The 14,716-nt window shown below is 51.7% G+C and overlaps 1 protein-coding gene across 1 annotated transcript in view; it reads right to left on the bottom strand.

Moving 5' to 3' along the window:
• Positions 1-818: 818 nt before the first annotated feature.
• SMAD9 (SMAD family member 9) overlaps positions 819-14,716 on the bottom strand; it is a 74,002-nt gene continuing 60,104 nt past the window's right edge. The window contains 2 exon segments of the mRNA XM_058276939.1: positions 819-5,942; positions 9,667-9,923. Coding sequence (XP_058132922.1) covers positions 5,799-5,942; positions 9,667-9,923 — 401 coding nt within the window. The 3' untranslated portion in view covers positions 819-5,798.

The raw sequence follows: 14,716 nt of genomic DNA, 5'->3' as shown, positions 1-14,716 counted from the left end.
CTGGCCCTCACTGGGTACTTGCTCATCTTCCTCCACAAACTGGTAAGCTCCTTAGAGGCAGACACGGGCAACAGGGTGTTATGTGCCATTGTACTGCCATGCACCTGCCAGCAGCCGATGCATGAGAACCATCTGGTAAATGACTGTGGAAGTTTCTAGGATGCTTAAAATATTCCTTCCCTAAGATAGCTAATGATGTTCAAAGCCAAGATTTTACCTCCATATCATGACACATTCAAAAACCTGTACTCGTTAGTGTTTGAAATGCCAACACGAAGCCCTAGGAGCAAGAGCAAGGTCAGCTGCACGGCAGGGGCAGACAAACCACAAAACCCCTCCTCTCCAGAAGCCGCCAGCCAGGCGGGGACCTCGGAATTCCCCTCGGACCTGAACCAGCATGGCTGCTCTTTCACTGTTGACATTTCAGAATTCCACAAAATATCTCTTTTGGATAATGGGCTCTGTTGCTTAAAAAAAGAAAGAAAACCTTGATGGAGTTCCTAAGAAGGCTAATTTTTCAGGGAGTATTTAAGAATCCTTTCTCCCTCCATTTTAAGCCTGGAAGAACATTTAAATGCAGGGAGTTGCGAATTTGTATTTCTAGATGTTTTTATATTCCTCCTGAACTCCACCTTCGTTTTTCCTCACTTGCCTTCTTTGGCATCTTCCTGATAGCTAATATATAGCAATGTACAGGTGTTTACAATGATAAAATTGTTCATTTTTCCTATACACTGCAAGATAACTTTTGCTACTCCAGAAAAAAAGCTTCTCTGCTATGCCTTCTAAAGTTGCTGTGAAGTATTTTCAAAATTTGATTTTTTCAATTAATTTTTTATCTTTATTAAGCTTTAGATTACATAATTGTTACATAAAAAACATAATAGATTCCCATATGCCCCCTCCCCTCCATCCTTCATTATTGTGGTACAATAAGTACAATTGATGAACACATGTTGAAGCATTGCTACAATCCATGGACTACAGTTTACATTATAGTTCACATTCTGTCCCACACAATTTTGTAAGTTTTGACAAAATATACAATGGCCTGTTTCTATCCCTGCAATGTCATGTGGGACAAATCCCGTGTTCTAAAAATGCCCCCATATTACACCTGTTCTTCCCTCTCCCTCCCCTCAGAACCTCTGGTGGCCACTGCCTTTACATCAATGATAAGAGTTTTTCCATTGCTGGAATAATAATAAACCTGTAGTAGATAAGAGTAAGTCTACTTTAGTCCATTGTTCATCCCCCAATCTTGAAGATTTTGGGATGGTGATGCCCACTCTGCTTCTGAGAAGGGGCTTAGATCCCACGGGACAGATGGATGGGACGATCTTGCTTGCAGTTGCAGGCACTGTTCCTCAGGATGGGCATTGTTCATCATCATCTCCTTGTTAGTTGTCCTAGGTGAGTCCAGTGAACTGGAGAGGAGGTGTTGCAACTCTGCTGAGATTCAGGGCTCAACTGGCACAGGGACAGACCAAAGATTTCAGTCTCTGGGACATGTATTTAACAAGTATAGTGTCAATGATGGGTTCAAATAAAAACGGCAGAAGAGCCATGTGTAGAGAACCTAAAAATGAGTCTAAATCTGCTACACTGGGGAGCGTAAATTCCAGAGTAAGGCCCACTGGCAGGATGCTGAATTCCTGAGGTGTCTGCCCTGCTCGTAGCTTCTGGATATCTCTAGAGCCCTCAGGAGCCCTGCTATTTGAGTCACCAGCCAAGCAAAGAGATCCTGCTGAGACTTGCTTAAGTGTGACTTCTGGACTGACTTCCCGACTCATTTTGAAATCTCTTAGACATAAAATCTCATTTATAGTAACCATTTCCCCTTTTGGTCTAGGTCTTTTTCCAGATACATTGCTAGTGGGTGCTTGGTAATAATCCCCCAGCGCCATGGAGCTTATCACCGGGAGTCATGTCCCATGCCAGGGGAAGGTTATTATGATTACATGCTGAGTTTGGCTTAGAGAGAGGCCACATTAAGCAACAAGGAGGCTCTCAGGAAATAACTCTGAGGCAGTATATAATACTAGGCTAAGTTTTAATTACACAAGAAAAGGTCTGAAGTACAACAAGATTTGATTCTTAAAGCCAGTTATTCCAAGATGTTTAATTCAAAATCACTACCTAAGTTCTCTGAGCATGTCAGATTTTAAAACATCCCATTTTCAAAGTAGGATGTGTTTTAGCTTGATTGTCCAATCTTGCAGTGAATCTTTAATAAGGTCTGTAGAAAAAATGAGCCAAAAGACAAACAAGTTACAGCATTTTTTATTATAAACAATCAGATAACCGTGTAAGTATGCAGTGGAGAGATAACTGGTGCCTAGTTATTATAATCAAAACGTTGCCTCACTCAAATAGAAACCATTTTTTGGTTACATTAATTTGAATTTATCTTTAATATATGCCAGAGCCACTAAATCTTGACACACAGTTCAGTTGTTACATCATAATAGGGAGAGACAATTTGGAATGTACATTATATTTCACTTTGCTTATTGAATATATATATATACATACACACCAAGTATTGGGGATAAATCAAAGTAAAGTCTAGTAAGATATTTATAATGCCATTATAAAATGCTTCTGTGATGTATTCTGGTTGTTATGGTGGTAACCGATTCCTTAGAAAACAATGAATAGGGGAATTCTAAATGTAGGTTGTTGGCCAACTTTTCCTGATTTTTATAACAAGTGTAAAAAAAAGGAAGAAAAGAAAGAAACGGAAAGTAAATGCATTGAAAAGTGACATCTTCATAGTTCCAAAGCATAGGTGGCTATTAAAATATAGCTACCTAAAACAAACTTTTCTCATTCCTTTAACAAGAAACAAAAACAAAAAAACAAACCAAAAACCTGGCTCAAACAACATGAAAAATGCCCTGGGGTGTGATCAGGCCAAAATACTCTTCTTCTCTCTTGGTTCATGTGCCTTTTTCCAGGGTGACCCTAAACATGCTTTGAATTGCTGACACATGGAAATGCTTCCTGTGTCCACCCTGCTAGGATCCTGTCAAACAATGTTATGAATTTTCTAGAATTGTCAGCCTCAAAGAATGCATGTTTAGGAGTGGATGTGGCTCAGCTGATTAGAGCGTTGGCCTACTGCATGGAGGGCCCAGGGTTCCTGACCCGTGTGGTGAGCTGGCCCACACGCAGTGCTGCCGTGCACAAGGAGTGCCATGCCACGCAGGGGCGCCGCCGTGTAGGGGAGCCCCACGTGCAAGGAGTGCACCCCGCAAGGAGAGCTGCTCCATGTGAAAAAAAGCGCAGCCTGCCCAGGAGTGGTGCTGCACACACAGACAGCTGACACAGCAAGATGACAAAAAAGAGACACAGTGTCCCAGTGCCACCTGATAATACAAGCGGATGCAGAAGAACACACGGCGAATGGACAGAGAGCAGACAACTGGGGGGGAGGGGGGGAGAAATAAATAAAATCTTAAAAAAAAGAATGAATGAGTGTTAAATGAGCACATTTAGAAGTCCAAAATGAAATACCGCATTACAATTTTTGACAACACACTGCACCAAGAGAAAAAAAAGCTGAAATCAGGAACGCGACTATGTCACAGGACTAAGGAGTTACCTGCTCAATTAATTCCAATCCCCTGCATCTCATACCTATCCTAACAAAGGCTTTTGGTGAGTCAGGGCTGGTGATGATACATATCTATCAACTTAATAATTTATTTTTCTCAAATAATTGGGTTCACTGCAATATTTTGTCCTGATTTCCCAAAGCTGCATGAAAACCCAAGGTTTGTTTTCTTAATGCTTTTTCATAAGCAGCAGTTCAGGTTAATTCTGGAGGGTGAGTTCGGGGACCCCCCGTGGGCTCTTTGGTCTTGCTCCCCTGGCTGGAAATCGTGGCGAGGAACCATCACCACACGAATGCCTTTTCCAAGACGGGGGAGTGGGGGGTGAGAGTTATCAGAAAATGGGAAAGCAAGGGGAAGACCCAGCAATGTTGAGACAGAGAAGGAGCATTTGCCCAGCAAAGTCTCCATCCATTACCCGACTGCTCAGAAGGGAAGGGAAATAACAGTTCCAATGTCGAAATAATTAAGGAACCAATGACCTGTTTTTCAAGGAAAAGAAAGGTCACACATCTTGACTTATTTTGAAGATGCCTATTCAAGCAGATTTACTCAGCCCATCAGCTCCAAGGCGGCTGTGCCTCCACAGCACCGGACCTGGCGGGCTGTGCACACACCTGGTCACTAACGGCACCCCGGCGTCTCGTGAAACGTTGGCACTTACTTTCTAGTACAGACGACAGTGTCCACGGATAGCAGCCACGACAGTGCAGCTCACGCATGCATCTTCCCACGTGACTGCTTCTACCTTGAACATACTGTAATGAAGTAACTGCCGTGGCACTAATGCTAGAAAGAGTGACACAGGTGTGCAAATGAAGAAAGTCACCTGGGCCAACGAGGTACCATCTGTCACAAGCGTAACTGCCACCTTAAAGTGCACATTTCTAAGAGTGTAACTAGTTCTCCACGCAATGCAGTGCTTTGTGGACGCAAATTACATAGCTACATTAAAGTACATAGAAATTTGGGGCGGTCCTATCTTTATCATTCAAGGGGAAAATAGGAACAGGTTTTTAATATTGTATATGGGTATTCAGTGTTATAAGAGTTATGGCATTTTATCATTTTACTAGAGGAGTAATTTCCAGGTATGAGACTTTCCCTTTATTTGGGGCTACCAGATCTGACCAGTAGACAATTTAATCAGTAGAGACACCGAGTTAAACATGGGGAAAATCTGATGCAACAATGCGTCTAGCTTTTCTCAAAGCCTTCCCCGTTGCCTTTGTTACCTGCAGACAGCATTTGCCAACAGACAAGGAAAACGTGGCCTCTGGGCTGCCTTCTCCTAGAGACGTGAGCGTCAGGATAGAAGGCGGTGGGAACTCGGGGCGCTTGGGGCAGCCCTTCCTCCTTCCTGCTCCTTCCACGGGACGTGAGCACGACGGTCCCTCACCCCGAGTGGACGAGGCGCCTGCGAGACGACCGCGTGCGACAGGCCTGGGAAGCAGCACCCCCGTGGCAGCAGGGCTCTCCAGCTGATTCCTGAACTAAGCCTGGTCTCATCCTGCACGTTGAGAACGTAACTCGTTGCATTCTACTTTCATACACGTCTCCCCACATGAGCCTCACTCTTTCCCCCCACAATGGTAGGGTATGAGGCAACAAGGCTCTAAGCATCACAGTTCCTTTTCCAATCACAGTTTAAATCTGTTTAAAATGTACCATTAATATCAGCACAATGGCCCGACTGTAGGTATTTCAACTTCAGATACACAATCACTGGTTTATCTCACGTAATTGACTTATAGGCTTGTTTTTTTTAAGCCAACAAGGCTAAAAGTGAGATTAACCAAGCTACGTGGGATGACTGTTTGGTCTGCCTTGCCCTCGTGCTGCTTGTAACCGGTCTCCACGAGCTGAGGTTCTCTCCTTTCCCTGGGAGGCCACGCGGCACGTCACGAGGACCCGCATGAGGCTGGCCCGCGCGGCCATCCCCTCCCCGCGCTGGCACGGCCGCCCCCGCAGCGGCTCTCTCCCTGGACAGCCGCACCATAGCTGCTCCTGCAGCCACACTGTACCGGCATCGGGCTACCAAGAAAGCGTGAAACGGACGGTGGTGAAACCACGGAGGGCACGTGACACGTGTTTGCGCAGGTGTGTAGAAACCTCAGGTAACGGCGAATCTGCAGCGGGAAGAGCCTGCCCACGACGGCGTCTTCTCCAGAGGAGGGCGGCCTACGACACGGACGAGATGGGGTTGTGCGGCGAGCCCATCTGCGTCAGCACCTTGTCCAGCCACTGCAGCGGTCCGTGCAGGTGCACCTCGATCCAGCAGGGGGTGCTCGTGACGTCCTGGCGGTGGTACTCGGCGCCCCAGCCCTGTAAGCAGGGGCAGACGAATCAGTTATTGGCAACAGTGATTCTCTGCAGCGTTTTAAAAAACAGGCTATAAAGACGTTTTCCGTTTCCAGTGATGTCCATGGAACATGTTGCCTGGTGGCTCTGGACACACGTGGACACGTGTTGGCAGGTCCTCAAGGCCGCCTGGCAGCTCTGGACACATGTGTACCCGCGTGGGCAGGCCCTCAAGGCCGCCCGGCGGCTCTGGACGCACGTGGCACGCGTGCAACACCTCCCGGGGCATTTCCCCTCGCCCACCTGCTCCCTGCTCCGCTCCATCCTCACTTGCAGCCGATGACAATGACCTTTTCCATCTGGCGAGTGAGGGACGCCATCAGGCGGGCTCCCCCCAGCCCCGCCTCCGCGCACTCCTGTTCCAGGGAAGCCCCGGCGCCTCGCCCACCCCGCCCAGCACCGCCCGGCCGGGAAGCTCGCCTCCTCCCGGTCTCCTCCGCCCCACTCAACGTGCCGAAACGCCCCCACCTCCAAAGCCTGCCGTGGACCCCGCCTCTCCGCTCCTGGAGCCCCTTCTAGGGCACCCCGCTGAGAGGCACCCACGCGGGCCGCTCCGGCCAGCCCGGCCCTCCGGAGCAGCGGCCGCGGTGCTGCTGAGCCCTGGGTGTGCAGTGCCTGCTCCGGGCAGAGCTGGTCTGGCCCCGCCTGCAGCTCGGGGCTCCGTCTCCTCCGGGCCCCCAGGCCCCCCACTTTCTGGTTCCCCTGCAGCCCCCGGTGGCACGGGCTAGCACTCGCTGCGGTTCCTTCCTCCACCCCTGCTTCATGTTGAAGAGCCCGGGGGCTCAGTGGACCCCGCACACTTCAACCAGTCCCACGAGGCTCCGCCCTGCCCCGTGCTGACCCTTCCCAGGGTCCTGACTCAGCCAGCCCTGCCTCTCCGGGCCCAGACTCGCCCAGTTGGCGTGGCCGGCAGCAGCGTCAGCTTAGCACCCCCGACCCCCAGGCCGAGGCCCGGCCCCCGCGGCTCCTCATTCCTGATGGACGTCATCTTCCCAGCCCGCCAGGCCAGAGCCACGCAGCCGGCCTCAGCGACCCCCTCCCCGCACCCCCCGCCACCCTGCGGAATCCTCCCGCTGCTCCCAGCTCCTCCAGGACCCCCATTGGTCCCCACGTCCGCCCCGGCCGCACAGCAGAAGGCCCCTCCGCACGGCCGGCGGGGGCAGCTCAGGCAGATGGTCCGCCAAGGCCGGCAGAGGCCCCCCTCTTCAGGTCAAAGATCCTCGGAGCGGCCACGCAGCGGCTTGGCCACGTGCCTCCCGCTTTCCTCGGAGCTCCCGGTACGCCGGCCACAGGGCCTTGGGACCTGCTGTCCCCCCGGCCCTCCTGCTCTCCCCGAAACCAGACGCCCCGATCCCTCGTCTCCTGCAAGACCCGTCACCTCCCCAGCCCAGCCCTGCCCTTCTAGTCTTTAGACTCTTACACTAAAAGGATTTAGTTTTATAATGCGTGAGTATGGTCAAGCATTTTATAATTGTTTTCACTTTCCTCATTAACGAGGAGACCTTGGTCACGTCATTTAACCAAATCTGGGCTCATCCGTTCACCTTTGTGAACACCAGAGAAACGACGGAGTTTGCTTTTAGGGTTGAATAAGGCCAGTGTGCCCGGGCGGGATTTTTTGAGTAATGCTGCCACAATCTGTTAAGCTGCCTTTTGTTCATGTTATCTGTTGAAGTCGAAATAAGTTTTAAAAGGGAAAAAAAAAGTGACCACCGGCCCGCGGCCCGCACCCCGGTGCCCTTGCCCGCGCCACGCTCTCCGCTCTGTCAGCTAGTCCGCGGCGCTGTCGGTGAGCGCCAGGGGCCTGTCGGCTCTGCGAGGCAGGGGTCCCTGCCTGTCGCCGGTGAACCCCAGCCCCGAGGAGCCTGGTGCGTGGAAGGCGCTCGGGGACTCCTGGCTGACCGGCTGGCGGCGGCGGCAGAGCTGGGAGGGCCCTGGGCACCGCCCGAGAGCAGCCACAGGCTGTCACCTACACTTCCCCTTAAACTGATCTTCGGAGGTTCCATTTGCTCACAATTTATTTTTTAAAAATCCCTGCAATAGTCCTAAGTTTTTCTGTGAGTGGTACAGCTTTGTGGTTCTAAATATTGCGTATTTGAGAAATACATCTAGCTGATCTTAGGAAAACCAGATTTTTATGCAAGCTTACATTACAGTGAAATAATTACCTATGAGATACTGGTATTTCGTCCTAATTTTAAAAATACCAACTTGGACGAAAATAACTAGGCAAACGATGGTTCATCCATGGCAGTCCAGCGCCCTCTGGTGGCACTAATGCAACAGAACAAGTGAAGAGACGCCCAGGTATTTATCATTTACCGGTACATAAAAACGTTTACCAGTTTAACAGTAAACTTAAAAAAACAGCTTTCCCATGAAAGAGAAATGGCTTCAAGAAGCCATTTTGTAAAATCAGGAACTATATTCTTGGTTCTTATTTTTAAAATAATTACTAAAACTGTAATTACACTAAAAATATAATTTAAGTATAGAAAAATAGGACAATGATTTTTTGTGGTAACTTTAAAGGATCAATAAAATTTACTTTGAAGAAAATCTGGAACAAGCCACACTACCTGGACAGTCATGTGACAGTGTGAAAATTATGTCACATGACCCAGGTAGTTTCATAAACAAATGCAGATTTTAAAATACTATAATCATTTGCAGGTAGTGTTTGTAACAGAAAAAACAAACAATGATGAAACTGAGGCCTTCAGCTTCAATTTGCAAATCCAATTGTTTTTCCTTCCCACTAAGTAACTGGTTTGCTTCTCCAACTTCTATGTCAACCTTAATGAGATTTAACTGGAGAAATTGAAAAGATATTCCTAAACAGAACAACTATTCCTATCAGATTTAATCACACCCGCCTTGATGTTTCCAGTGTGTTTTTATCTTCAGAATTGCAATTAAGACACACTGCCTGATGCGGGGGCGTTTTAGGGACTTGGAGTTGTCCTGAATGATACTGCAGGGCCTGATGCTGGACATTATACATCCTGTCATACCCCACTGGGTAGACTAGGGGAGTGCAAAACTACAATGTAAGCTACTATCCATGTGGTGCAGCAGTGCTCCAAAATGTATTCACCAAATGCAGTGAATGTGCCACGATGATTAAAGAGGTCGTTGAAGTGGGAGGAGTGGGTGGTGTGGGGAGTGGGGTATATGGGAAGCTCTTATATTTTTTAATGTAATGTTTTGTGTGATCTATGTATGTTTAAAAAAAAAAAAAAAAAAGACGCCCTGCCTTGCATCAGAGCAGTTCTGCCCATTTTGCAGCTTTCCTGTAAATATCCTCCAACTGTCTCCATGCTTCTGAGAGTGAGGTCAGTGGCTTCATTTAACCCAAGTCAATTCACCAAGTATTTGCCAAGTGAAGTGGCAAGAGCGCTCAGTAGTGAGAGTGATGGAAAAATCTCCTCTCCAGCAAATCCAACGCATCAGTGCTTTCACTTTGTCTGAGTTTAAAAAATGATTTTTTTTGTTGTTTTTCTCTCTAAAGTAATATGCTTAAGAATTTTCACACCTTTGCTAAACAAGACAGCCTCCTGCTCACGCAGGAGCATGACATACCACCCGTTACTCGCGTCGACGCAATGGGCCGCCAGCCTCCACGCCACGCGTGCCTGGGGCCGCTGCGCCGCGTGCTCCGTCGCGGAGCCCACGGCCGGCGCCTCACCTTGACAAAGCTCATGCGGATGGTACACATCTTGGTCAGCTCGTAGACGACCTCGAAGCCGTGGTGGACCGACTGGGCCAGCAGCTGGGCGAAGAGCTGGTTGTTGAAGACCTTGAGGCTGCAGCCGCTGGGGATCTTGCAGACCGTGGCCGGGTGGAAGCCGTGCTGGTAGTTGCAGTTCCGGCTCTGGACGAAGACGCTGCTGTCGCTGACGCACTCGACGTAGACTTCTCCCCCCACGTAGTACAGGTGGACGCCTGTGGAGGCAAGGACGCCGTCACCCAGCAGGCAGCCCAGGGCCACATGCTCCCGGTGGCTGACCACAGGGCCTTCGATGGGGAGTGGGCAGGGGGGTGACCCAGGCACTGGCCCGCTTTCATCTTAACCCCTTGCGGCAGGTCAAATTGTGGGAATCCCAGAAAAACGTTACGGTCTTGAACTGATCCATCCCTGGGATTGCATTGAATCCGAGTAAGGGGACTTGGATTAGATCACTTGGTAGGGTCGTTAGGGGTTCTGATTGGATGGCGTCGGTGAGGTGTGAGCAGCTGCATCTCTTCCCTCTTTGCTGGGTCTGATAGAAATGGAGACACAGAGAGAAAGAGAGAAAAAGGGAGCTCTGCCGTTTTTACCCTGCTACACGAGAGCTGACTGCAGGAAAACAGAGAAGCCCAAGGGCTGAGAGGTCCCAGAGCCTGGAATCAGCGGAGCACAGAGGCACGAGCGAGGCCCTGGGGGCTGGGCCCAGGAGCAGCCCCAGCTCAGGAGACGAGCCCTGCCTGGCCCCAGGGCCACGTGGCAGGACCCAGGACCACCAGAGCTGACGCTGGGGAGAAAGCATCGCTGACGGTGCCTGCATGTGGACATGTCACCGCCCGGAACTGTCAGCTCTTAGCCCAGCAAGTCCCCCTTCATAAAAGCCAAGCCATTTCTGGTACTTCCCATCGGCAGCCTCGTGGCAAGCTGACGCCCGCGTTTTCACCATGGGCTCATTTAAAAGTGGGTGCAATGGTGTCTGCAATCACCCAAGAACAGGTGGGAAGGCTGTCACGGGCACGCAACCTTGCAACCTGCCAAGTTCTCCTGAAGTTAGACGCAAAACAAGCAGATGCTGCGCTAGACCCTGAACCGCCCTTCCCGTGCAGACATGAATAAAATTCCACACTTGGACTGGACGAGATCACGACGACGTTACTTGTGCACATTCACTAAACCCTCCTTGGAGGAAAGAATACACGAAGCTTCACGTTTATTTTACCAGCTGCTAGAATTCCATTTTTATTACCAACTCAGAGACCTATTTCATTTTCAAGTGACTTGCCTCCTGTTACAATTCATATACTGCCTTTTTTTAAAACCTATGAACAATGAAATTCTTGCCACATTTTCAGATACAATTATATGAAGACCCACTACCCACACACAGCGGGTTTCACGCGACTGGGCAGCCTTGGAACTCACAGGCCAAACAGCATCCTGCCACTGTGGCTGCTCCGGCTCCTCGTCCTTCCAAACTAAACTGCAGGCGATTCTTTCTCTCCAAAGGTCTGGGTTTCAGGTCCAACATAAATGTGCAGCAAGGGACTGGGGTTCAAGAAAATGATGTTTCTAGCCTTGTGCATATTAAGTTCCAGAACAATTTTTCTCCAACTTTTAACACCAACCACTGGTGCAGAATCAGGCGTCCGTGTACTGGAAATACAGCTGTGCCGCAAACAGGTGGCCAGGGGACAACCCAGTATGTCCTGTCAGTCCCTTACCGCGGTTTTTCTCAAAACGGAGCTCAAGATTCTTGAACAGGATGACTTACAGGCCTCTGGGGTCCCCACCCCAAAGCTCAAGGGGTCTTTAGAAACCTGGGAGAACGGCTCAGAAACCAGCCCTTGAGGCAATTCTGGGTTCAAGTGCTGACCTCCCACCACTCCTGTCTCCCCCACCCCCCGCTGCCTTTTAGAAGCTGCTGGAGAAGCATCACTGAGGAGAGGAACAGTCGCACTCAGCGCTCCTCCGGGGTCCCAGGCCGGGCCCTGCCTCCCCCCTTCCTTCTCCTTCCTTCTCCTCCTCGTCTCACACCAGGCAGGGCAAGGCGCTGGAGTTCCTCCTCACTTCCTCTAACAAGTGAGATTTGCGAGGTTTTGAAAAGCTGAGTGGCCCTTAGAAGGGGGGACACTGTCAAATAATTCAGGGTCGAATTCTGAGCAAGTACCTGTCATAACCTGGCGGGAAACATGTTCCAGATTTTAAATATTTTTATTTTTGAAACTATTTATTCATGAAATTCAATGAAGACGTAACGGGCTTTGTTTATTGAAAAAACCATTCTTTGAGACGTGTCAATGAAAACGGGGCAAAGTTTCTTTCCACTGTCAGAGATAAGCTGATAGTAAACCCAGGCTACTGCTACAAAACCAACAGGTAAAACACGGTCTAATGCTCCATCTCAGTCGAGTCCACACACCCACATTTGTAAGCAAATTCCAACACAGAAACGCTGAACCTTTTGATTGCAATGTGGAGAATGTAAGTGGGCGCGGAAGGGCCTGCCCCAGAGAGGGCTGGGCGGCTCAGGAGGGCAAGCAGGACAAGGGCGCGGCAGGGCGGCTCGGGGGTCAGTGCGCATCTGGACCGAGTGACCTTCCGAAGCGTAATCCTCCCGGGCCCGCTGAGCCGGCGGGGAGGCTGGTGCTATCTGACCCTGGTCCTCACGCGGCGCCGGTTTCCGATCCTATTAGTCTCGCTGGTAAGCCCGGCTCAGGCTGGCAGCCAGGAGGCCGCGCGGCGCCCGGCGCGGGCAGCGGCCAGCACCCGAGGAGGGGCCGCTTGGGGGCCGCCTGCTCTGGACAGCGAGGGAAGACGGGCTGGGGTGCAAGCCCCGGGAAGGGCGGGCTGGCTGCAGAGAGCTCACCCGAGAAGAGCCGGCCGTCTGCTTCCTGTGGACCCACAGGGGGCTTGAAGCAGGGGCGGCGGGCAGGACCGGGAGGACGGGCCGCACCTCACCTGCCGCAGCAGGAAGCCCCCGCCCAGCGCTCGCAGCTCGGGAGGCGGCCGAGAAGCTGCCTCCTCACCGCTCCCGAGTCCCCGTTGGCGGTGACGCTGAGCGGGCAGCACTCAGAGGCGCGGTCAGCTCGCGGCCAGCCGGGAAGGGGACGGCGGGGATCCCCGTGTGAGAGGCACTGGGCCGCCCCTTCGGGCAGCAGCGTCCTGGAACCCGTGGTCCCACTGCAGCCAGGATATTAGCAGGCTCTGTCCTTGTGTGCTTTTATACTTATTTCAGGATTTCACCTCGTGGAAGGTCATTATTTGTGAGCTCCATCGTAGGTGACGTTCCTTCAACACGGTCCAGAAGCGAACGTTCGCGCCGATTATCGCGGCTCACATCGTGGCAGGCATCCCCTTACGAGACGCTGAGAGGTGACACCATACATTACTGCTGCAACAAAGATGCCACTAAAATGGCTAATGACTAAGAAGCTTCCGATGAAGAGGCGGGAAACAAAGCTCTTGCTGCCACCGTAGTTTGTTCCAACTCCTCGCAATGATAAAAGCCCAAAGAAAGTACTTCTGGGACTGCAGGAAACCGAGGACCCCGCCCCGGGCAAGGCTGGTCCCGGCCCCGGCTTCGCTCGCTGCGGCGTCCACGCCGGCCCCCCCCCCCCCCCCCGCTTCCGCGTGAGCTCCACGCGCCGGCAGCCTGAGCCGTGCGGCCTGTGTCACTGTCCCCGGGGCCTGAAGGTCCGCGTGGCCCGCGGTCAGCCGGAAGGGCCCTCTCCTCCTCTTCTGCAGACTCGAGGGGCCCAGGGAAGGTGACCGAGGGCGGAGCGGGCCCCGCAGGCTGGCGAGCGCTTCGGCGCTGCTGGGACCTCGTGGTCAGCGGGGGATGCGCTGTGTGGCCCTGTCCTGACGGGGAGGGAGGCCAAGCGGGCGGCGGGGGGCGGGCCTCCCAGCCGGTGTCCTCGGAGTAGACCCTCCCCGGCCGGCCGGCTCGGCCCCTGCCGCGCTGCAGCCGCCGGCCCCTGCCCTCCCGGCCTTCACCGCCGCACGGGGGCTTTAAAGTCTGGAGATGATCGTGGGCAGCCGGCACCTTTTAAGGTACCTGCTTCTGGGTGTGAAAATGGTGTGGCTGTTTTTAATCCTTGTATCGTCAGGTAAACGTGGCTACATGGGCCAATAAATAGGAAGCCAGTGATTAGCTTTAAAGTACCCTAGTGACAAAAATTGTGGAGGCGTAATGGAAAAGAGTGAAAAAGAACGGCCTGGAATGGTGACTCATGCCTGAAGATACATTACACTTCTTTCTCTACTTCTGTGGATAAGTGCAATTTTGCACACTAGAAATTTTTATAATGCACGACCAGAAAAAACATGCGAAAATCCAGATTTCCAGATCCGGCAGGCCTCGGCTCCATGCCCAGAGGCGGGTGGTTGCTGGCTGTGCTCCACTGCACTGGGGGTGCCCCCAGGCTCCCCAGCAGCCGGCTCTGTGTCCTGATGCAGCCCTCTCCCCGCAGATGGCAGAGTTCTCTAACGAAGAGGAGCAGCTCTTGCTAATTTACACAAAGTCGCGTCCAGGCCGGGGGAGGTCGGCACTGAGCCGCCAAGTCCCTCTGGACAGCAGATGGACATACAGCTTTGGGTACAACTGCACTGCCGGCGCGTCCTGCGAGCAGGGCTGCCCCAGCCTGTGCGGGGTGCTCCTCTCGCTCCGCAGGGCCCCTCAACGAGCCGCGAGCCTCAGCCGAGCAGCCAGCGGGGACCACGGAGGCTGAGCAGCCACAGGCAGAGCCACACCTTCTTTCCTTTATGTGCATTTTTAAAACATGCAGAAGGATGCCGTAGAACTTCTTTTAACAAAATATTGTGAACGTTTTCTCACGGCGCTGACTGTTCTGCAGCATCAGGTTAGTGGCCGTGACGGCATTTCATTCCACATTAAAACAAATTTTAGGATTTCCTTGTCACAGACGAGAAGCCCTAAGTGTGCTCCGAGGCAGGCCGGAGGGGGCATTTTGGGATGGGAAGGGAGGAAGTGACCCACACAGCTCCGCACGTG

This window comes from Dasypus novemcinctus, chromosome 15 (assembly GCF_030445035.2).
Source record: "Dasypus novemcinctus isolate mDasNov1 chromosome 15, mDasNov1.1.hap2, whole genome shotgun sequence".
NCBI lineage: Eukaryota > Metazoa > Chordata > Mammalia > Cingulata > Dasypodidae > Dasypus > Dasypus novemcinctus.
Note: the sequence above shows the minus strand (reverse complement) of the source record. Positions and strands in the feature narration are given on the sequence as shown.